The sequence below is a fragment of the Rhipicephalus microplus genome, chromosome 2, assembly GCF_043290135.1.
Source record: "Rhipicephalus microplus isolate Deutch F79 chromosome 2, USDA_Rmic, whole genome shotgun sequence".
Taxonomy (NCBI): Eukaryota; Metazoa; Arthropoda; class Arachnida; order Ixodida; family Ixodidae; genus Rhipicephalus; species Rhipicephalus microplus.
The window spans coordinates 251,719,824-251,743,347 of record NC_134701.1 but is presented as its reverse complement, the minus strand read 5'-3'; the positions used below and the strand labels follow the sequence as shown (position 1 = coordinate 251,743,347).

General features: G+C 44.6%; 1 protein-coding gene across 1 annotated transcript in view; it reads right to left on the bottom strand.

Moving 5' to 3' along the window:
• The window catches only part of LOC119169279 (cell adhesion molecule Dscam1), a 160,555-nt gene that overhangs the window by 61,100 nt on the left and 75,931 nt on the right, over nt 1-23,524 (bottom strand). The window contains exons 3-4 of the mRNA XM_075879613.1: nt 9,838-10,011; nt 860-997 (exon numbers count right to left, since the gene is read on the bottom strand). Coding sequence (XP_075735728.1) covers nt 860-997; nt 9,838-10,011 — 312 coding nt within the window. The remainder of the gene's footprint in view (nt 1-859; nt 998-9,837; nt 10,012-23,524) is intronic.

Here is a 23,524-nt window from a genome sequence, read left to right as displayed (position 1 = left end):
TCAAAGTGTGACCGATTACTACTACTACTACTACTACTACTACTACTACTACTACCACTACTACTACTAATAATAATAATAATATTAATAATAATAATAATAATATTAATAATAATGTTTTGTTTCTCATTATTAGTTCGATGAAGGACAGCTGCAGGTAAAAGCTGCTCTCCGAAAGAGGCAGCTTCACAAAGGCCTACAGCCACATCAATGTATTGGTGAAATCTGTTTTATATAGCCTAAAGGTAGCTTTGACAGAAATAGTTTCAGCCTTGTTGCGTGTCAAGAAATACAAGTTTATTCCTTTGCATAGCATATATAACAAAAAAATGACAGCAGATCCAAGACACCCTCTGTATTGTGCATATACGGTGAAGCAAACAGGCGTATTAGATTACCGAATGCTACGATGCCCAGTACAATACCCCCTTTTCTAGTCGTCTACCACCCCAATACAGCAGAGAGGAATTATGTCTACAATGACGACGATCAGGACTTAACTAAACTGACTAAGAGGTGTTGCTTAGGCTGTTATGATAAATGGATACAATACGCGCATTAGAAACCCGGGTGTGGAAATTTGAAGTGAAAAAGGATAGCTAATGGAAGTAAGTAATGAGTTATGAGATATCTCGGGTAGATGCCAGAAAACTAGTGTGCGCAATTACTCGCGTTATTACCGGGGCGAAAATGATGTGAGTACGTGGCGTATTTCAGCGACGTAAATGACGCAAGTAGGCGGGAATTCTGGAATAAAACATCGTAACTTGAATATAGGGAGAAAGTTGATAAGACTGCGCAGACACGAGGTTCTACGCAGTGCTAAATGTGAGGGTAAAACATGTCGAGGGCAGCTCACCTGTGACGTGGTAGTGGGCGTAGTTAGCACTCGTCCTGTTACGACGAGTGAGCACGTCATCTGTGTGGCAGCGGAAGCGCGCAGCCTGCGTCATGCTCCGAACGTAGAGGTCACCCGACGACAACATCACATACCGGTCTGTGAGAGCAGAAGGAACAGTCGTACGCATTAAGGGCAGGACAGATGCGCGCACAACAAATTCGTCTACGCAGTTCGTGCGTTTATCGAGTGATTGCAAACAATATGTAGGTTTGGGTGCACGTTAAAGAACCCCAGGTGGTCGAAATTTGCGGAGCCTTCCACTACGGCATCTGACATAATCGTACCGTAGTTTTGGCACGTTAAATCGCAACAATTATTATTAGGAACCTGAAGTCTCCAATCGCTTGATTTATTTATTTATTCATTCATTGATTCATTGATTTGATTGTCAAAGCGTTGGAAGGAAGTTCGAAGGCCAGATTTGACTTTCTTTCTCGCGAATATTATTTTTTTTCTGGACTATTGAAATAAATTGTTTAACAATCGCCAAGTATTATGATAGATGGCAGCAATGATAAGCTGCAGTGGCATGCTATATGACAAGAGATTAAAATAAAGGGATCGACTTATAAGGACAAGCCACAGTTTTATTCTTTCCATGGAGCTCATCATATGAGTGTAACACCAGAAGCAGAGTGATCATACAAAGTAGCAGTGCTACGTTTTTTTTTCAAGAGAATTTCCATAGTTATTCTCCTTGCGGCAACAAGGGAGGGACCAAGCAAGAACATACTAGTTAATTCTTTTCTATGTTTTGCTTATTCTTTGTTATCTGTTTCATACATAACATTACATAAAAGAGTCAACCATCAGAGACCAACAGGAACCATATTTAGTGCTAAACAGTTGTAAATATGGTGATCACAGGACATTTTAGCAGGCGAAAGTGTGTTTGGGAGAAAACCATGACCATTGTGGAAGGTGCTCTAACTTCTGGTTCCCCATTGGACGAGTGAAAGAGATATTCATTATTCATAACATATTTATTTAGTTCTTTCTCATTGTAAAATAACTTCAGCGTACACCGATCACTGAATGTTCGCGACACACGCTTAAAAAATGATCCAGTGATGCATTAAAAATAATTTACCTGTTACCCAACAGTAACAGCAAATAAATAACAGTTATCTCCGAATAACTATAGGACGCACTACGTTTCAGCAGATACTACATCATTTTCATTGTTTGACACATTCTGAGACTTTACGTTGTACCAGTATGGACATATATTACAGAAAACAAAACAACACAAAACGAACGTTTAATATAACTGAGTTTTATTGCAGAGCACACCACGGGGACTAGTGAACAAGCTCAGTTCCACTAGCAGTGTAGGAAGCTAAATTTGAGCTGAGAAAAATCTCACTCTTGTCTTGGTGTGAGCAGTATCGGAGTTAGAGGTTCAAGGGGTTGAAGTGGTGTCGTGTGGGCGGCAACAATTTGTGGCTGTGTTGGGATAATTTCGACCCTGATGAGTCCTCTATTTTTTTCCAGACACGCGCTAGCTCGTGTCTCATCAATCCTCCAGTCGTCGGCATCTTTGATGTCAGCACCCAAAGCGTCCCCCCAAGAACCTAGTGGGGTTATCTTATCACGGATGCCGCTACTGTGAGCCAATAAATAACCGAAGCCAGCAATCAAGAGATGTGGCAGCTGCACTCCGCACTACTTGGAAGACTCGTCCGAAAACTCCGGGCCACTTTCTGTGATGGCAGATTGAGATCCGCGCGACAGATCAAGGAAGTAGAAGTACAACACACCTAGGCAAACGCACGTTGACGTGTTATTTACACGTCACACGCACGTTATCACACTGTACGAGTACCCATCATCCCACCAAAGCATCGCTTTAGGCGTGAAAAAAAAAGTGAGCCCTTCTAGGGTTTTTTTTATCCTGAAATATGATCCAATATGATTTCCTGATTGATTGATTGATTGAATGATTGATTGATTGATTGATTGATTTGTGGGGTTTAACGTCCCAAAACTACCATATGAATATGAGAGACGCCGTAGTGGAGGGCTCCGAAAATTTCGACCACCTGGGGTTCTTAAGCGTGCACTCAAATCTGAGCACACAGGCCTACAACATTTCCGCCTCCATCGGAAATGCAGCCGCCGCAGCCAGGATTCGAACTCGCGACCTGCGGGCCAGCAGCCGAGTGCCTTAGCCACTAGACCACCACGGCGGGGCAAGCTTATCCACATGAAGTTGAGCTTACATTAAGCTTTGTCTTTAGCTGCACAGGAAATCTGCGTCATACTCATAACACTGCTTTCAATTATATATCAACGTGGCGTCAAATTAGGAAGCCTTTTCATTCAGTAGTTCTGTTCGCTCAGAGGTCCTCCACCTTCGCTCTGATTATGTGGTGCATATTGATCAGCGTGTATGGGCTCTTAAGCACATGTATTATGTAAAAAGATCATTTTGCGTATGTGATTAGATTTGTGTGTGTGTGTGTGTGTGTGTGTGTGTGTGTGTGTGTGTGTGTGTGTGTGCGCGTGTGTGTGCGTGTGCGTGTGCGTGTGCGTGTGTGTGTGTGTGTGTGTGTGTGTGTGTGTGTTTGGGGGGGGGCGGGGAGGGTGTGATTACGGTACTATGATAATACACTGATTTCGGTATGCCATAAACCTCTCTTCTCTGTGAAAGCACAGCAGATTCTTGTCCTCATCTACTGAAGTTGAGCCGATCCATATATTATTCTTAGCCCATTAGCTAATGCGTGCCTGTAAATCCTAATTACGAATGGAAATTCAAAGCAAATTGAGAGCCTCTACAGCGCATAGTTATGCATGGTAATAACACTCCCAACTAACCTACTAGATGCATCTAAGCTTTACTGAGTGTAAAGTGCACTGCTCGTAAACATCCATGGAATTATGCTTGTAATGTTTTTATGGGGCTTTAATTGGCTGTAATAGGTAGAATTGGTTACTAGTTGTGAGTTCCCTGGTACAATGACAAAAATGCACAAAGGTAAACATAGAGCGAAAACGCAGAGCATGGTATTCTGGCCAGATTTGTGTAATTTCACATAAATAGAATGAAATGCAGCACTACTGCTTTTTTTTAAAACAAAAGATAATACGAGAGTTTAATCGTTCTTGCCTTACAATTTCAAAGTTACGAAATAAGAAGGGGAGACTGGGATCTAAACTTAATCTATCAGAATCACCACAAGGGACGTATCAGTATATATGGCTTTAACACCATTTACAACAGGGATTGGATGGCGTAATTTTTTTAGTTAAACAACGAAGTGTAATACTTAGTCTTGAAAAACAAACTCTAAATCGATTTGGCAACCGTTTATTCGCATAATAAACAAAAGTAACCAAAAACTTTTTCCCGTTTTGCAAAAAGCGTCAAGTGCTGCTTTTTCACGGTGAAGTCGGCGTCATTTATGTACCGACGTGGACAAGTTTTGAGTACAGGAAGTTCACGAAAGGACGTCACCAAGTGAACCATCTCTGAATCATTGCAACCTCTATCGACACCTTAGTTTGCACATTCTTCAGGCCGCCTTTCGAAAGATATCAACACGAAGTCCCAGATTTATGACCTCGCATATAAGGTTGAAATACATTGACACGTTGCATTGCTCTCTTCAGCACTTCCTATCTCCGTCATTCTCTCCAACAATTCATTCGCTTCAATGCTCAATAAGGGCAGAGTCATTGCTCTATGTCCATCCACTTGCATCTCTTCTTTATTTTTCTTCGTCAGCAATCGATTGGCCACGACTTGTAACGTTTGCGTTTTCAGGCTCCCTGTCCAAATCGTGAGAAGCTGCCTCGATTGCGGCTCTCGCTAAACGTCGTTCATGTTCGCAGTTTTTAAAACTTTTTTTCGCACCTCCGAGTCTTTTCAGTACATTGAGCTATTCTAAAATAGAACTGTTCAAAGGAAAGAGTATCGCCGTGGAAACGAAAAGCCTGCCCGGTCTTGCATGTTTGGAGCGTGCAATAGAACTTGTTCTAAAGAAGATTCCACGCGTGTGTGTACGGCACGCGCATGTAGTATTGCTTCCGTCTTATTTACCACCACGGCCATAGGCGTCATTCCGACCTATGAAGTGTGTAAAAAGTTTCGGGTACGAATAGAAGCTCTTGTTCCTTCCGGCAATAGATCGCTTTGCCACTCTCTCTCTTCATCGTGTTATTCAAAGGACATTCTGAAAGTCTTCTTTCCAATTTTTCCTGATTTTTGCGGCTCCTACTTTGTTTTGTATTTTGTTGTCCAAAACACCGCGACCTACCAGCATAAAAACAACTTTGCTGTCTCGAGTTCTTCACAAATTTTCCAATTGCGTTGCCACCGTCTCCTTTATACTCCTCTGACGCGCTCTTGAGCTTCTGAACGAGCCTCCCATGCCGTAGTTCGATAACTTGTTTTATTCAGTCTACGTTATTTTTACTGCTTTTTTTGCTTTCTTAGTCGACTATTCGATATATCAGACACACGTCTTCCAGATACAGTCTTATCGCATTCCCTCCTGCCGCTGCTCGGCGTAAGGGGAAACTGCAAAGGTGAATGCAACGCAGAGCATGGTTTCGTTTCCGCGTGGCATGGACGATATTGCATGGACTCTCAACTCTGCTTACTTCAAGGCATTACTGTGGATTTTGGTACTGCGCTGCACGTTTTTAGCCACCTATACTACGCTTTCGCGTTTTCCCGCTGCACTGTGATGCTGGAGATGAAAAGAATTATGAAAACAGTGCCTTCGATTTATTATCTGCCTCAGAGCACAACAGTGAAACCTTCTTTCCTCGTAATATTTTGTTGGATATTCTCTAGCTAACTAGAAGAGTGGAGGGAGTGAAGTATTGCGTAGCGAGCTTTAAAAGATAAAGTGTTTGACATGGTGTCGTAGAAGCAATAAATGTAGAGGATGTCATAAAATCAAGCCTACCACGCAGGTCTCAATTTATTGGGCATTCGCTGTATATCGCGTGACATCTAGAATAGGGCAACAAAGCTCTACAACACGTTTCAGGCGTTCTGCGCAAACATTGCCGATTGGCACTACAACTTCCTTCGTAAATCAATGAAGCATTATAAAGCAGAACGCAACTTAGAATTCGGAGTTAATATTTGAAAGTCAGCTGAATACTGCTCATACTTCTTTTGACAAATGATTCCGTTATGCATATATAACTGTCATGAACACATTGTACACGACCATTGTGCACCACAGGGGTTCCATAAAGACATGGGCATCGTAAGCTGTATAGCGACCACAGCCGCCACCAGATGCCGCGAAGTGCTCAACAGGTTACTGTTAATCACGCTAAAAGAAATGCGTGGGCAAAAAAAAATCAATGAAAAGAAAGTTTCATTTTTATGACGTGTAGATTGAAAGAATACTTGAAAACGTGTTACAAGACCACAATGACGGAAACTGATGATGAATCGCGGCAGACGTACAAGAGAATGAAAATTGCAAATCCAATGTGGATTCCAGCTTAATGTGACAGTACAATTAGAAATATCCGAAAAGCGGCACCATATATTTACAAATCGTATCAATGCTAACGATTTCTTCGGGGATGAGGTAATCGTTTTCATCGCAAGATACGGTGACTGCGATGACAGTAATAGTGTTGCAAGGCAGGGCAAATTACGTCCGCATTCACTTCTTACAGTGAGGGGCCTTTTCTTGTGAGTACATTCACACGCACGCACGCAAGCAAACGCACGCACACGCAAACCACGCACACACCCACACAACTGCGTTGTCCTCCTCCGATCTGCATATACTGGGTACTTTGTTCTACCACCTACCGTGTCTTAGCCATGACAGCCCCAGTTTCAATGCATCATCTTTCCGCACTCAAGTGAGGGCTAATACTAGCATGACGATTCGCCCTATCACCGTTTTGAGCTCCCTCCCGAAAGCTTCATTGTCCGAGTGTCCTTCGAATTCATCTGCTTTCTCCCCAAAAGGCGAAACGCCATGTAGTAGTGACGACACTGAAGCGCTAGCTCATCGAGTGCTCCTTCGGGGGTCGTTGGATGGGGTTCGGCTGAATTATTGCGGAGGTGCCCGGAGGCACAGTTCAATGCGCAGTTTAGAGCAAGTACTTAGCAGACGCTAACTAGTCTGAATACCCGTTAATGTGGTTACGCCGGCCCCGACGATGACAAAGTAATTGTTGATGCGAGCCATTTTGGCCTCTGTTTTATGCACCTGTAGTAATGTATCTCACTGTGTGAACTTGTGTGAATAATGTGTGCAAAAATATTACGCCGATATCTATGGGTCGTATCAAGGCTCTAGCGGTCTCAGCAACGTCCGTTGTGAGGTCATTCATTGAGGGTTTAGTTCGCTCGACGTGCATTCCCATGTGCGTGAGACGGGGCCCGTTGCTGGAAGAAAAGAAGGCAAGGAGGAAGGAGCGGAGGGGGGATGCTAAACGCGCGTTTTTTTTTTTGCGCAAGTCGTCCGCTTGAAATAATTGTACCACTAAGATGATTCACTCCAAAATCAAACATGATAAACCAACAATAAAGTAGTATTTAAAAAGTCGCTTAATCAACATACTGCTATTTTACCGGAAATAATTGCTGAACATGCCATTTTCTCAAATAGTCAAGCCTGCCCATGCATACAAGTAGATCTCGCGAGCCGACAAAGAACGCGCAACAGAAGTGATGATGAAAAAGAAGCTTCATTTTGTAGACTGTACAAAATAATTATATGTGTAAGATTCAGTTTGCGCAAAACTATGTGCCTTCTATTAGTATCTTTTCATACGAGTTCGCCCTACGTTCAAGAGTACACATACAAATTTTCACAGTGCTCATTTTTTTTTACTTGCGAACGTTGCCTGACCAAAGTCCACGGTCCTTTTTTGTTTGACATAGCATTTCCTGTAAGGAAGCAAAAGTTTAATTCACTGGACTCGGCTGCCTTTGCATAAAGAGCACAGCTTTCTCTGAACAGTGACCGCTTTCAACAAAAAATGAATAAATGAGCAAATGGTACTCTGCGTCCTATGGAATTTAATTGTCACTTGTAATCACATTCTTCTCTCATACACGCGTATTCTTCAGCAAAAAAATGTAATAATAAACGAAAGCTAATGCCAAAACAACACAGGCCGTCCAGTTGGTTCTTCCGCAAAATCTGAATCTTCGTAATCTGTGGAACAAAACTATTTCTACGGTTTTTTTTTCTTGTGATTATTACAACTGAATAAGGTGGTCAACGAGCACTGACATTGTAACAAAACAAAAAGGAAGGAAGGAAGGCGCTGACGAATACAAGGACCAATTCAGTTAAGGTAGATGTGACATTCATGGGAGCGAACGGGAGTGGTCCCGCCACGTAACGAGTTTTGCCGATAAAAAATTGCACACTCGGCGAAGCAAGGAGCTTGGCGGTGGAGAAAACCAAATAACGCTACCTCGTAAGACAGACCCAGTGGCTCGAAGAAAATTCTTGGGTGAAGTGGACATTCTGTGGTATATCCTTCTTCTTCTTGAGGCTCCCTCCGTGTCTCCATCTACGCTATTCTATGTCTCTTCTTCACCCATTTATAAGCATTAAGGTGTGTTCTCCTTCGTCATGCAGCATATCTTTGCTTTATGACAATATTAGGAAGTCCATTGGTTGATCAGAAAAGCTTTTAGGCGTGGTAATCTTCATTTTCGCGACCCACCAACGTTAGCGTAATCACATTGCTGACAGCCGAATGAGCTCGGCTCATACTTTCAGATTGATGACGCTTGGATTTTTTTTCTTTTTTTTTTAATTCGTTCTCGTCGCAATATCTTTCTCTGCACGTCTAAAGGTTTATAATACGAAAAAAAAACTGCCACGTACGGAATACGCCATTTACCGTTCTTATCTCCTCTTTTTCGATGTTGTGAAGCTTTACTTTCAACGTCCGCAGTGGTTACGTTGTCGATGATTTTTGCCGTTGTATCATCTTTGTAATTGTACGTGTCTTACACCCCAAAACCACGATAATATAATATTATGAGAGGCGCCGTAGTGATGGGCTTGAGAAATTTAAACCATGCGGGGTTATTTAACGTGCGTCTAAATATTAAAACATAGCATGTCGCCTGCTTCAAAATGTGGCCGCCACAACCTCGAGTCCGTCCCGTGAGATTCAGGAACCGTGCGTAGAATACTGCACTTGAAATCAGCAGTCAAGCATGAAGCGTACCCATTAGGCCACCACGAGGGATGAATTGTTGAATCTCGCAGAGAGGTGTGTACGATACCGTAATTTCCAAAACTATAAACTGTCGCCTTGCTGAATGCTGTCGACGGATCGTACAAGGTTACAGGGAGTGTGTGTAACTTGAGTGCATTCGACTGCCTGAAGTGATCTGCAAACCAATTGACAATTGAGGCTGGGATGCTGAAGCGCGGATGAAAATGTGCCTGACTGGCATGCATCGTGCAAAGCAAGAGGTCACATAAGCTGGGAAGCTTTGGAATAACAAACGTTCTTCAGTAAATATTTAACCGGTAGTAATCGTGAATTTCGACGAACCTTTCTTATTCATTTGTTGATAAATTGATATGGCATGTTACCACTGTAAGGCGACTGAAGCTTCGCTTTTGTTTCCTTTTGGTTTAATTTGCTTTTGAGCAGTCTAGCATCTAAATGGTCGTATTCACTTCAGACTCTTTGCGAGTCATCAACCCTTAAGTACATTCCGCTTTCTTTAATATCAACAACACACACAAAAAACGAGACAAAGTGCTTCGTATGTTTGAAAAGTTCCCCTTTATTTTTTATATATTCTGAACCAATTATTCTTTTTTTTATTGTTTGCACCAAAACAGACCAACTTTAAGGTGCTTACAATTACGGCAGCGTTTAGAGGCATAGTGTTCTCTTACTTTTGTTTTTCATTTATCCAGGCGTTGCATCATTCTCATCAGAAAAACCTGCTTCGAGCCACTTACCTGTCGGCGATCGTGGTGTGATAAGTGCGGGACTGAGGTGCTCCTCTTCCCAGGCGGTGACGATGACGTGGTGGCTCACGTGACTGGGTACCGGACAACGCACCAGCAGGGCACTGCCCCGAGGCACCGAGCCGGGGGCGGACCACATGCGCAGCTCCCAGTCCTGGGCTACCACTGTGCAAAGAAAAGCAATGCAACAAGCGCTGAAGTTACGAAGCCAAGGAAGTCAAACTCTTTGTTTCACATCTCCTTCCATCGTGCGGAATAGACTGCCAAGAGTGTCGTTGAGAAAGCGTCTGTAAAATAGTCGGTGACATGGTCGCGGCAATGTAGCAGCTTGCAAGGCACCTACGGTTTGAAGTTTTACAGCAGGACAACACAAAGAGTAGGCAAAGCAGCGTAGGACAAAGCAACACTCGCTGACACAAAATTTTGTACGTGTTGGTCTCAGTTGTACTTCGCGTCTGTCGCTGTGATCGGTGAGGATGGCATGGTCTTCTGGTTTTGCGCCTTGTCATTAATTTGCATTCGACATCTCGATGGACATGTTCCACGTGGCGGTCGCTGTGAATATTCTTTTGTCTTTTAATAAGCCTATCTGAAGTAGCGTGAAAGGGCTGACGCCAGGCGTATACCTCTCCATCATTCAACAAAGACTATCTGATCGACACCTCAAAAAGTTATCTTGCGAAAGAACACAAAAATCACCAGGCCTGTGCAGAACGCACCGCACAGTCACCAAAAAGCTGGAAGAGCAGCCTTTCTAGAGCCTTTTGAGGCACTCATGGGGCAATAGACAGACACTCATGCTACAAGAGCACTTGCTTGATATTATCAGTGCCCCAAGTCATCCTAATTTCTGTGTAGTGGGTATGCGTTCACTGTGCCATCATTCGCCATTCTACGGAAAATTGTGGTACCCTGTAGACACTTGTAAGGCATTATGGGCACTTAGTTGATACTGTGACTGACGACTATGTAAAATTTTGTCAAAAGCTTTTGAAACGGGTTGGAACATTCAACAACCCACTCGCTAGTCAATTTGCATCGTGCGATGGCTGGTAGTTTCAAGCACCAGCGTAGCTCAGTACAGTAAAAAAAAACGGTGTAGATCAGTGGTGGAGTACTGGGCTGCCACACAGAGGGCTCGGGTATGTTTTCTAGTCTGCTTTTACGAATATTTTTATTTATTGTTTTTTTAGCACGGAAGTTGTCACGAACACCGGCGGCGCTGGACAACAATGGCGACATAATCGGCTCTTGCTGTGATCTCATAGCAGCTTTCGCTGTAAAGACAACATTCATGCAGTCTTTTGTAACATCCATTTAAACGCGCGACGGTATGAGCTAATTATAGACGAAGCAGCAAGCTGTAGTTCTAGTGTGTCTCAATGCCCGGCTGTAAAGTTTTGCGGAGAGCTATGGAAGTCCTAAAAATCTTTTTAAAAACAGGAAGAAGTGGGGTTTTAAAAACATCTGCGCCAATTATTTTGGCGGCAATGCTACTACAGCGATTAGAATGAAAAGGTGGCAAGGGTATGATTTTGACGGCAAACAAGAGGATTACTCGACTCCCGTAAATAAAACTATTTTTGCGAGGACGTCATCAAAGTAAACATTAGTCGATGATTTCTACACACGAGATTGCTTTGTGAAGCAGTCCGGCTTGTCTGCTTCTTAGTTAGCTTTGTTTTGTTCGCTAAAGAGAACAGTCTTCACTGTAGAAAACATTTCTTAGGCTGCAACTAAGTTAAAGATGCTTCAACTTCCATATTCATGTTAAGGTTCGTGCAAAAGCTCACAATGATCAATTTGGATTGAAACAAATCTGTGAATGTTGTGTACTATGCAGAAGACGAAGTACAGCAGGTAACAAAGACAGAGAGAGAAGCTCGACTACCTAATTCGCCGACAACACTGACTGTACATCAACCTCGCTGAAGTAGTGCACCATGGTCATTGTAATCAAATGTATATGACAAAAAACAACTGCTGTAGATGAAGGGCAGTTTCCTCGATGCACCTATAGCCTTGATGGCATTTGATGTGTTGGCAAGCCAAATACAATGACGTTGGAAACCGAGTTAAGCACCATCATGATACTACATTTAGAGGAAAGAAGATAGCTATCATTTACTTATTTTAGCGCGTCATAGGTCTTCTACGCTTTACATGGCCCGGCGGGAAATATTCTAGTGTTGACGAGTGTCATCAACCCTCTACTGTGATGATAAGAGAACTACAGACCGAAAGCCATTTTCTCTAAAGAAGCACTATATTTAACAGAAATGTGATGTGTCACCTGTAAAATCAACAAGATTACTTTTCGTGATTACATTTTGGTTGTTCCAAGAAGCCATGTAGTTATAACACAAAAGGGATAACTGTGCTAGTTGGCGAAAATGCTTGTGGCCCGCGTACTTAGATGTAGTTAGGTGCACGTTCAGAAAACGCAGATGGTGAAAATTTCTGGAGCCCTCTGTTGTGGCGTTTCTGGTAATCACATTGCGGTTTTAGAGGGTTATATCTTATTATTATTATTATTATTATTATTATTATTATTATTATTATTATTATTATTATTATTATTATTATTATTATTATTATTATTATTATTATTATTATTATTATTATTATTATTATTATTCGCGCTACCTTCCACGCACGTAAAACTCCGACACACACAGACTGCTCCTATGTGTGTGTCTGGTGTTTACGCTTGTGTCAGCGTAATTATCGCTTTTGTGTTAAGGTGCATCAGTTCTTCCAGCAACAAGTTAAAACTTGAACAAACGCACAACGTGTGTTTGTACAAGATAATCGATTTCGACTACGCTGTTTCCGCAGCCTGTTTGAATTTGTGCTACCCCAAAGTTCATTAACGCCAGCTTCGCTTCTCAACTGCAGCCACCATCGCAAACAAGTTAGCCACGCACTGTGCGCTATAGCATCGTCACTACGTTGTCGTGAGGTTGTTTTTGGTTGTTTTCGCGCAACGTTTGCGAAACCACGTAACGATAGCTCCCTTTCATGACTACATCGGAGCCCCCACAGTGATCTATGGTATCACTACTACGTGGCAATAGAACTTTCTTTGTGAATTATTTCTAGTCGAAACAAAGCTCAAATTTGCTAAGAGTCCCACGCGAGTAGCCTACACTGTAAGTGGCTTGCCTTCTGCAGGGGAGATCGTCGAGCGAAGATTAGTGTTATTTGCTAGCCCAGTTGAGCATGTTGCTTGATGTGGAGACGCAGACCATTAACTTTGGGCGATCAGAATGTTTTTTTTTTGTTTTTTTTCCCTCGGACAAACTGGTTCACGACGGCGATCTTAATCAACGCCCGACGTTCTTTCCACATAATCTTCTGATTCTTTCCGAATACACGTGCGCCATGATATCTCGACCTAGTTCGCTGTGCCTCAAAAAGTTTTTCCCGTGGACTACCGCTGGTGTATTACATCCAGGCCTAATGGTCAGTCGCGCTGCCATATTACCACCCTCTCGGCGGATATTTCACGTAGCCCGGTGCATTGATGGGCGTGCCCTCGCCTCCACGCACGCCAGCCGATGACAGACCGCAAACCGCAATGAGCAATGCGAGCTCGACACGCCGTTGGGAACTCGAAAATGGTCGCCATCGAAAACTCGAATCACCTGCGCACCGTGTCGCGTGCGCTGTCGACGTGGTCGATTGGATAATTGAGGGTTTCCTGTAGAAGCTCCATGGGCGTGCACCTCGTTCTCCCTTTGTGCGCGTGTGTCAAAACATTTTCTCCGCGGAGGTCATCATTGCGCGTATCCGCCCCGGCTTATGGGCTGAGAACGAAGGTTCGAGTCAGGTATACGCGACAAAAAAGCTTTTCAGCGCATGCGCAGGGGCATCACGACAATCTGGGGCACTTTGTTGAATGTTCCGCTTCATCGTGAAACCCTCGCGTGTTTCGGCCTTGGCAACGCAACGTAGCAATCTTTTTGTGTGATGTGATTTCCTTTACCAAATTTAATGAGATTTCACAGGCTTGTTCAGTTTCACGTTTGTAGGAAATGGCTATTGCTAAGGCCGACCATTCGCGTTGGAATATTCTTTCCTCCCTCCCTCCCTCTCTTTTTCCTTGTTGCTGCTTAGAGAAATGAAATTCCCCCTCTCAACGCAATGCAGCTTTTATAATGGTTGCCGTGTTATCTGTGGTATGTTACCTCCATTGATTTCGTGACATTGTTAGCAGTCACTACAATATCTGGTATCATCTTTTTTACGTGCTAGATGTTCATTTATTTTTATTATCATTTATCGCTACATTCATTTAAATATTTATTTATTTACAGTGGTTCAGGTGCTCCCGTTTGCGCTTCAAAACATAGGGCTTCGTTATGCATATTTACCTGTACTATAAATACTTATGTCATAATGATTACTCAACATTAAGTGGTGTTATTGATTGAGTGATTGATTGATTGATTGATTGATATTCTGTCTCAATTGGGCTTTAAATCACGTTAAAATTACCCGAAACAAAATGGTGTCAGTCACGGTAAACGTCCCCGTTGAGGGATGGCGTTGCGCGCGCATGGGACGATGGGATAAAAGTCATACAGTGCCATTGCATACAACTTTGGCGAGTCTTCCTCAACGCACACGATGACGTTTTATTTTATCGCGTCTTGGAGACCCACACATGGTGCGCGGCTCAGATGCACCCGTGGTGAACAAGATCTTTGACAGTGAAAAATCATAATCATATTGCAAAAATAATCCAGAAGTTATGTCAATAGTAATGCCTGGGGTTTGCATGCCACGCCCATATTGTCATTATGAGGCTCCGTTGATTTCCGCCATCTGGCGTATTTCTTTAGGTGCGCTGATAATGCGCTGTACACGGGCTCTAGTATTTCGTCGCCATCGAAATGTGACTGTCACGGCCGGAATCGAACCCGCGACTTCAGCGCCAGTGGTTCAGCACCGCAACCATTGTACCACCTAATTGATTGATATGTGGGGTTTAACGTCCCAAAACCACTATATGATTATGAGAGACCATTGTACCACTTAGGCGGACAATATTTTATGGTAACGAAAAGACGCTTGCCATTGATGAAGCTGCTTCACATTATTTTATACCTGTGCGCTTGAGAATATTGTATACCAATGTTGAAAGAAAAAAAACGTGGTTCAGTTTCAGCAACAATACGTTTCAACAACGATGCGTTGAGGACCCCCGCTGTGGCGACGCCGGTTGCGTTCTGAAAAAAATAGCACCAGCCTGCTGCAAAATGCAAACCGCGAATTGAGTTAATGTGCAAAAACAAGATGTATAAAAGACAATTTAGTGAAATGAACATCAAAAAAAAATTAAAAAAGCCATGCAGAGAGATGATAAATGCAGGGAAGTCGCAGTAAGCTTTTGACGTGAAGTAATCGGCCTTCAAAATATAAGTTTATATCATGACGTTCCTGGTTTTAAAGTAACACGTGGGCAATGTGGAACGCCCTTCTCTGTGACCCAGGATTGGTTTCGCCGTTATCATAATGCGGCCGTCATGGCCAAAATTTTGCAGTTGCGGCAGTGACCTCAGGGTCTAATGAGTAAAAATAAGAGAGAACAGGGGTATCGTGAAAACGGAGTGTCACGCGATGTCTGAAAGTAACTGCGTCATTCCTGAGCTTTCGTTCTTGAAACACAGTCTTTACTAGAAAGCAGAGTAAATTTTCGGTGATAGAGCAATCTTCCCAAACATCGGGTGAATACACCCAGCGAGGGAGAATTTCTAATCTCACGTCATTTTTCCACTCTTTTCTTCGCTCAGTTTGCAAAAGCTCATGTTGCCTTCCTTTTTATCCCTCCTCCAAAGCTCCTTCACATTTAAGAATAAATGTGAAGGAGATGAAAAAGAATAAAGTTTTCGAAAGGAGTGAAATTGATACCGGAGATTATTTGCAGGTTTTTACTTTCCCACGATCGCACATGATTGGTGTTCCATCCGTACGTCACGGTCTCTACTTGTCGAACAAGAAAGGAACGACACGAAGAAGTTCGAGGCACAAAGGAAAGCCGACGACAGCAGACGCCCTCCTTCGGGAATCAAAGGGATGGAGAAGCTCGCCTTTTCAAATGATTTCATTACTTTTCTATAAAAGAAGTCTGTCTCTACAGTCAAGAGTAAAACACCCGAGAAGATGGAGATCTTTGAAGGGGATGCCGGGCTTCTATTTGTTAGACAACGTTGGTTCTGGGCGCAATTAAAGGTGACCTGGTAAAGCGATAAGCATGTACACCGAAGTTTTGTCGTAAACGAAGGAACTCTGAGAAGTATGTAAGCATTGAACGAAGGCGCTCTTTATTTGGAAAGATTGCCTCATCATAGCAGTGGCAAGCTACCTAAGCAAAAAAAAGCGCTGGTGTTCACTTATTTCGTCTCTTTTTGTGTGCATTGGTTTGTTCGGGCTGTTGCTCTTGGCGAGGTATTTCAATCACTGTCGTGCTTCATAGCGGCGCGATGGGAACTCAACATCATCCTGTTCTTACATGCAGTGCCAGCAACATTGATTTGACAAAAGATCTGTCCTTGTGATCAGAATTAGGAGATGCGTGGAGCCCTTTGTCAGCTTGTCGCTATGTGGGAGATATTTTAAAGTGATAGCTTTAGAGAGCTCGTGTCACAGAAATTCAGCCGTTGGCGTCGGCCTTGTTAGCTTTGAGCGAAAAATCGTCTGTGAGGGGAAATCGAGAAAGAAGCGAATAAAATAAAGAATCAAACTTTCGGTCCCAGTGAAGATCAAACCTAGCTGCTCGCGTGGCAAGGAGGTGTTCTACCACAAAGCAACAAAGTTATTTGCGGATATTTCGGGGGAAAACACTACATAAATGCCATGTAGTGAAGGAGTCTCCTTAACGCATTTTGTTCGACAGGTGTCACGGCGAAAACGAGCCCATTGGGCAATGTGTGGGCGCATTTAGGAGGCCATGAAACTATGTAGAAAGAGGCCGGAATAGTGCAGCTATCGTCGCTAAAAACACACACGAACTTTCAAACACCTCTCAAGGTGTACAACTAGGTCTATCTAGCGGATAACATATCAAGCTTTTACAGAAGCGTTGATCAAGCAAACAGCAAACGCTAGATAGTGTGCTGACATCTGTGAGGCATTGTGATACTCTTTATTTTGCTTCAAGGAAATGTCATTTCAACAAACCACAATACTTGCATAGATTTACATTTTCCTTCTCACGACACCGTTAAAGAAGTGAACTATTGCAGTTGCCATTTCACCGAACATAAGCCGATCCCTTTTGCGGTTGGCATGAATTAAGAGGTTCCCAAAAGAACAAGTGAAACAATTGCCAGATAACTAACGCAAGACGGAGGGCAGACTGTGACCATTTACGAATATAAATGTCACGCCTACACGCCGTTCAAAATACAAGATAGTGACAATATCACTGTGCAATACTTTCATGAACTTGTTGTAAAACTGCTGTTCAATGAATCGGAAACCTGTACCATTACTGTAAATACGTCGTTCTTGCGTGCGCGCTCGTTTGGGTTCGTGTGTGTGTGTGTAACAAAACATATTGATAAGTATGCACTTAGCAGTTGAAGGACGCACTAGGGGCCTGTGATGCAAGGTTCTTGTTGCTGATTTGTTTTCCTCCTGGGCTGAGCCTCAGAGAGTTTTGTTAATAAGGACAAAGCCGTTCGGTTTCCAAGAAACACACAAAAAGTTTAATTGAAAAGTAAAAAAAAAGCGAAAATTCCTCACAAAACAAAACACTTAATAAACAGTTGACTGGACATGACGAAACACATCTGTAAACACCCAACAAGAACGTTCAAAGTCAGTAACTAAACCTAACGCTCGAAAGGGGCTGAGTGATGAGAGTAGCGCAAGAGTATCGGTGCAGTCTCACCCACAAGTTGGTTTTCGGCGGTGATGAGAAACCGGAACGCCGTGACTCCGGCGTCAGTGCGTGGGCTGGACGAGGACGAGGGAACGCTGGCTGCTGGCGACGCGTCAGGGAACTAGGGTCGACCTAGTCAAGCAGCTGGGCGCACAGCTCGGGCCCGGAGCCCGACGGCTGTAGCTCGCCTGCCGGAACCAAAGTCCGCAGGCCCTGGAAAGGAGTTCAGGACCGGATGGCCACGGTCCTTTGGAACGGGAACCCGACAGCAGGAGGCCCCGGCCGGTTGAAGTCCTGTAGGCTCGGGTCCGGAAGCCAACGGCTCATCTTCAGCGCCCGGTCCGGTGACGACCTTCCGCTTGCACTGCCTGCCTCGAACTCCCCTTGCTCTGGTCTGCTCAGGCTCCTGCTTCAGCTCTGGCCCACTTGTCTCGTTCTCATTGGAGATACTGCTGTTTCGTGGTGTCAAGCCATTGGGCCTTGAAATCTCCGTGTTCGCTGCCCATTGGATGTTTTACCTTTTGTTTACTTCACGTCCTGCCACGCATCCTCGTGCTTGACGCTCTTTAACGTCGTCATTCTTGTTTAAGCAGCACCGCACGTGCACTCTGGTATTTCTCCTTTTTTTTTTTCTTTTTTTTTCGTGACGCGCACTTTTCGAAGGCGCGCACTTTAAACGCGCACCACACATCACATACGCCCCCCTTTTATTCAAGTTTTTTTTTTTTTTTTTAGAAAAAAAAAACTGTCGATGAGTGCGCGTTCTGCACTACGTCACAATTAAACCACATATTTGCACCACGCAGTTCAACACATCACCGGGCTACAGTTCGCTACATCGTCCAAATGTCCACACGTAAACTTTAGATTCACCCAATTGCATTTAAAAGTTCTGCAACACAGAATAAACCTTTTTACTACAAAATCGACTATGGACAAAGCTACTTGTGTCCGCATCTAAAAGTCGAAGTCCAGAAAGAGCTACCGGTTTTCTCACTCTACACTCAGGTTATTGCGTCCCAAACCAGACGCACTGCCCTTCTCGCACGTTTCGAAAGTAACTGTGGCAAACATGCTTTTATGCACGTTCGCTGAAACGCGTGTCTGCGCCCCCGCCGGCCACATGAACGCTTACCGGTCACAGAGGAACAGGGCGCGGTCTCGAGCCGTCGGCGTCGACACGAAACGCACTGAGACACGAATGTCCAAATGCCACAATCTCTCACACAAATGCTTTCTTTTAGTTCACCATCTAATGAACACAAGCTCGGTGTGCCCTCAGCAAGCCCAAACGCTCCGACAAGCGTGTGAGGTTCCTGGATTCTTGAGAAGGAATGCCCTTGTGCTCGGTCATTATACCGCTCATCTTGAGTGGACTTAATTATAGGTTCAAAACCAATCACGTTCTCAGGTTCAAGACCCTGTCTGGCATTCTCCATACCTACTATCGAGCCCACCTCCGATTCGATACTGTTTATTTTGAAGAGTGCTTCAGCACTCCCATCGTGTTTTCTCGGACAAATAGCAGTTACGCTATCCTGTGAACTAGAATCCCCTCTCTCTCTGAGCGAGATATACGTATGGTCTAGGACCATCGACATGGTGCCTGCTGCTACCTCTGTCGGTACAAAACGATCAGTGGCCACTATATCAGAGCCTTCATGGCATTCGCTGCCATCATCCCAATGACGTTCTAGCGCTCCTTCCATGGAGCTATTGAGAGGTAGCCCTACCTCTTCCTGAAATGTGCTCGGCCTTTGAGACGTTCTGATACACACCTCATTCTGAATGGAACTTCTTTGTTCCCTGCTATCGAAGCTTTGCTCCACAACATTTTTCACAGCTTCTAGGTCGCCCATATCCAGGCGCTCTTCTTCATAGGTGCTTGGCCTCTCAGAGGTCCCCAAGCAGCTAACGGAAGTAATATGTTCCCAGCCAGAGAAGCTTTCCGTCGCTTCAACAAGCTCCTCATGACTCCTGCCTTCTTGGCTGTCCACCTCTCTGCCTTCCTCTATCTGAGCTTCTCGCTCCGAAGTAAGGCTGTCGCGAGGCTCGAGGCCAACCTTGCAGGAATCGACTTCCCTCCAGCAAACGCTGCTATCGGAGCAAACATTCACCGCTTGCTCGACCTTCGGCATCGCCAGCTGCCCCCTTTTCGCCATCGCAAGCTCGAGTCGCCGCTCGAAATCCACCCTCTCTAATTGGAGCTGCTGCTTCAGTATGCGTGTCTGACGCTCTAGCAACACTTTATTTTCACGCGTTACGCGCTCTAGCTCCTCCTTCTTAGCTCTAAGCACCAATTCAAGCTTTTCCTTCGCCGCCTTTCGTTCTGCAGCCCGTTGCTCACGCTCCCTCTCCATCCGCTCCTCGTACCATACTCTAAACTCCGCTCCCGTCAGTCCCATTTTATCCGCCAACTCAATTAACTCCCACGTGTTCGTCATCGTGTTAACCGCGTCAAAAAAAAATCTACTGGAAAAACAAACGACTTTGTCCTGTCGCTGCGGACGCCAGTTTGTGATGCAAGGTTCTTGTTGCTGATTTGTTTTCCTCCTGGGCTGAGCCTCAGAGAGTTTTGTTAATAAGGACAAAGCCGTTCGGTTTCCAAGAAACACACAAAAAGTTTAATTGAAAAGTAAAAAAAAAAGCGAAAATTCCTCACAAAACAAAACACTTAATAAACAGTTGACTGGACATGACGAAACACATCTGTAAACACCCAACAAGAACGTTCAAAGTCAGTAACTAAACCTAACGCTCGAAAGGGGCTGAGTGATGAGAGTAGCGCAAGAGTATCGGTGCAGTCTCACCCACAAGTTGGTTTTCGGCGGTGATGAGAAACCGGAACGCCGTGACTCCGGCGTCAGTGCGTGGGCTGGACGAGGACGAGGGAACGCTGGCTGCTGGCGACGCGTCAGGGAACTAGGGTCGACCTAGTCAAGCAGCTGGGCGCACAGCTCGGGCCCGGAGCCCGACGGCTGTAGCTCGCCTGCCGGAACCAAAGTCCGCAGGCCCTGGAAAGGAGTTCAGGACCGGATGGCCACGGTCCTTTGGAACGGGAACCCGACAGCAGGAGGCCCCGGCCGGTTGAAGTCCTGTAGGCTCGGGTCCGGAAGCCAACGGCTCATCTTCAGCGCCCGGTCCGGTGACGACCTTCCGCTTGCACTGCCTGCCTCGAACTCCCCTTGCTCTGGTCTGCTCAGGCTCCTGCTTCAGCTCTGGCCCACTTGTCTCGTTCTCATTGGAGATACTGCTGTTTCGTGGTGTCAAGCCATTGGGCCTTGAAATCTCCGTGTTCGCTGCCCATTGGATGTTTTACCTTTTGTTTACTTCACGTCCTGCCACGCATCCTCGTGCTTGACGCTCTTTAACGTCGTCATTCTTGTTTAAGCAGCACCGCACGTGCACTCTGGTATTTCTCCTTTTTTTTTCTTTTTTTTTCGTGACGCGCACTTTTCGAAGGCGCGCACTTTAAACGCGCACCACACATCACAGGGCCGGATTACACTATTGCGTTCTTTTCTTAAAGGCGAAGCTTAAGGGTCCTGCAATATTTTTTTTAAGTTTCTCTAAAGCTTTTTGACGTTAAATGAAGAATTGTACAACGCGAAGTACTTCGCAATCACATCGGGCTTTTTGTCTGCAAAACCTCATGAATCAGATTTTTTAGTGAGCCGCAGCGTGCTCAAACATAAATTATGAGGCACAGACGACTCCATAACCAAGTGGTATGTGATGTAGTACGCGTTCATGGAAAGTTCTGAGTATAATTCAAACAAAAGGGCCTCTCCTAACGTGCACAGACGTCCCAAAGTTTCGGCCCCATAGGAAGGTGGTTGCTGCGACTTGAACCCGGTATCTGGCGTCAAACACCGCATTTCTCGTTGCTGATTTCACAACCGCAACGCGCACAACGTGTCAAGTTTAGAAAGAAAGAAGGAAAGAAAGAAGGAAGGAAGGAAGGAAGGAAGGAAGGAAGGAAGGAAGGAAGGAAGGAAGGAAGGAAGGAAGGAAGGAAGGAAGGAAGGAAGGAAGGAAGGAAGGAAGGAAGGAAGGAAGGAAGGAAGGAAGGAAAGAAAGAAAGAGAGAAAGAAAGAGAGAAAGAAAGAAAGAAAGAAAGAAAGAAAGAAAGAAAGAAAGAAAGAAAGAAAGAAAGAAAGAAAGAAAGAAAGAAAGAAAGGTGTGTTCGCACGTTCATTGTGCCAGGACTACATTGCATCAAACTCCTAAAATTAAGATTACGTTCCGCCTTTTTTTTCCTCCCTCGCACGTCGAGAAAACAGCATGATCCGTCCACGCATGAAATATCCAGTTTTTCCTTTCGAGCGCCGAATGATTACACGTCAAGGAAAACTTAGTTTTCGTCAGAAGAACGAGATGCCGGACAGACTATTACCGAGTGAGCTTGAGCTGTCGGGCTGTCGCCATAAACACAACACCTTTAGCGAGCGAAAGAGCACACGCTCGTGCAAACATCGTCCCGCGAAGCGTGTCTTCAAAACAAACAGAACGAAACAACAACAACAGCGGCACCTTCTCCACAACCCCCTACGTTTTCCCGAAGCGCTGCAGATAGTTCTATGGATGTTTTATGTTGACTCATCCAATGTCGACGCTCCATCTAAAGTGGTGTACGCGCGCAAACACTGGCAACTCCTCCTTCAAAAGCGAAATCCGCTAAACCGGGTAGGAGAGGCCCCTGCAATATATAGGATGCCTCGTCAAAGGCGTACTCAAGAAAGTAGAACTGTGCCGCAAATAGAGCGGTGCCCTATTCTCAGATAACGAGCTATAGCCCACAACTCAGGCGACGACGCTTATCCTCTGAGCTGTATACCCCTCAGCTGTATAGTCTCCGACGTTTGTTGGTTCTTCTATCCGCGCGTTTATCAGTACACTTACCCCCTTTGTCAAAACAGGCACCAATCCTGAAGGCCCCATAGGGCATGAGAAGCAATCCTCCACCTTTCGTAGACTGTACACCTACCCGTACGTATACAACGCATCGACTGCCAAAGGGCTCTTTTCAGTCTCGGAGCCCGATATCCGATAGCCTCGGAGCCCAATATCCGAAAACCAATTTGGCATCAAGCATTGCAGAAAAGCGAGACGATAACTGTCGCTTCTCTGTTTTTTCCTTTCGCGTCTTCAGATCCCAAAGGGACGCAAGTTTTCGGCGATGAAGCTTCCATGACGTGCCTCGAGTTGGAATACACCTGGTAAACAGGAAAGTTTCTCAACTTTGGATCTACGATAACTTTACTCCAGATTATAATGGAAATACCGCTTCATTATACTACTTTACCCTCATTTCGCGAATCTCACCCTTAAGCATATACCCACAGTTTGCCGCCAACGGTATACCCCTCAAAGGTCATTCTTGTGAGTGTCTTGTTGGACTGTGCGTCTGTTCGCCTATTTCTTCGCAAAGCGAATACCGGAATGAATTTCATCACTATTTCATTTACATTCATGTATTAAGGTAGACGAAAGTGGCAGACAGAAACGCACGCTGCGGCGGCCGCTTTATACCTCGCAGCCTGTGAGATTAAATCAATGTGTACTGCCATCCCGGAGGCAACACAGTCGTGCCTCTGTAATCCCATAACTTCCAATTTCAGCTGAAATACTATAGCGTCGGCCTTGAGCGCTCATCGCAGAGAAATCACTAAAAAATTACTAAACCCTCTGTTCCAATGGGAAAGCATGCGACGTCGCAGGCGTCTTTCTAGATGACGTGTTGCTTTAGCAGAAGCTTTGAAAACAGCGGAAATCCTTTAAAGGAAA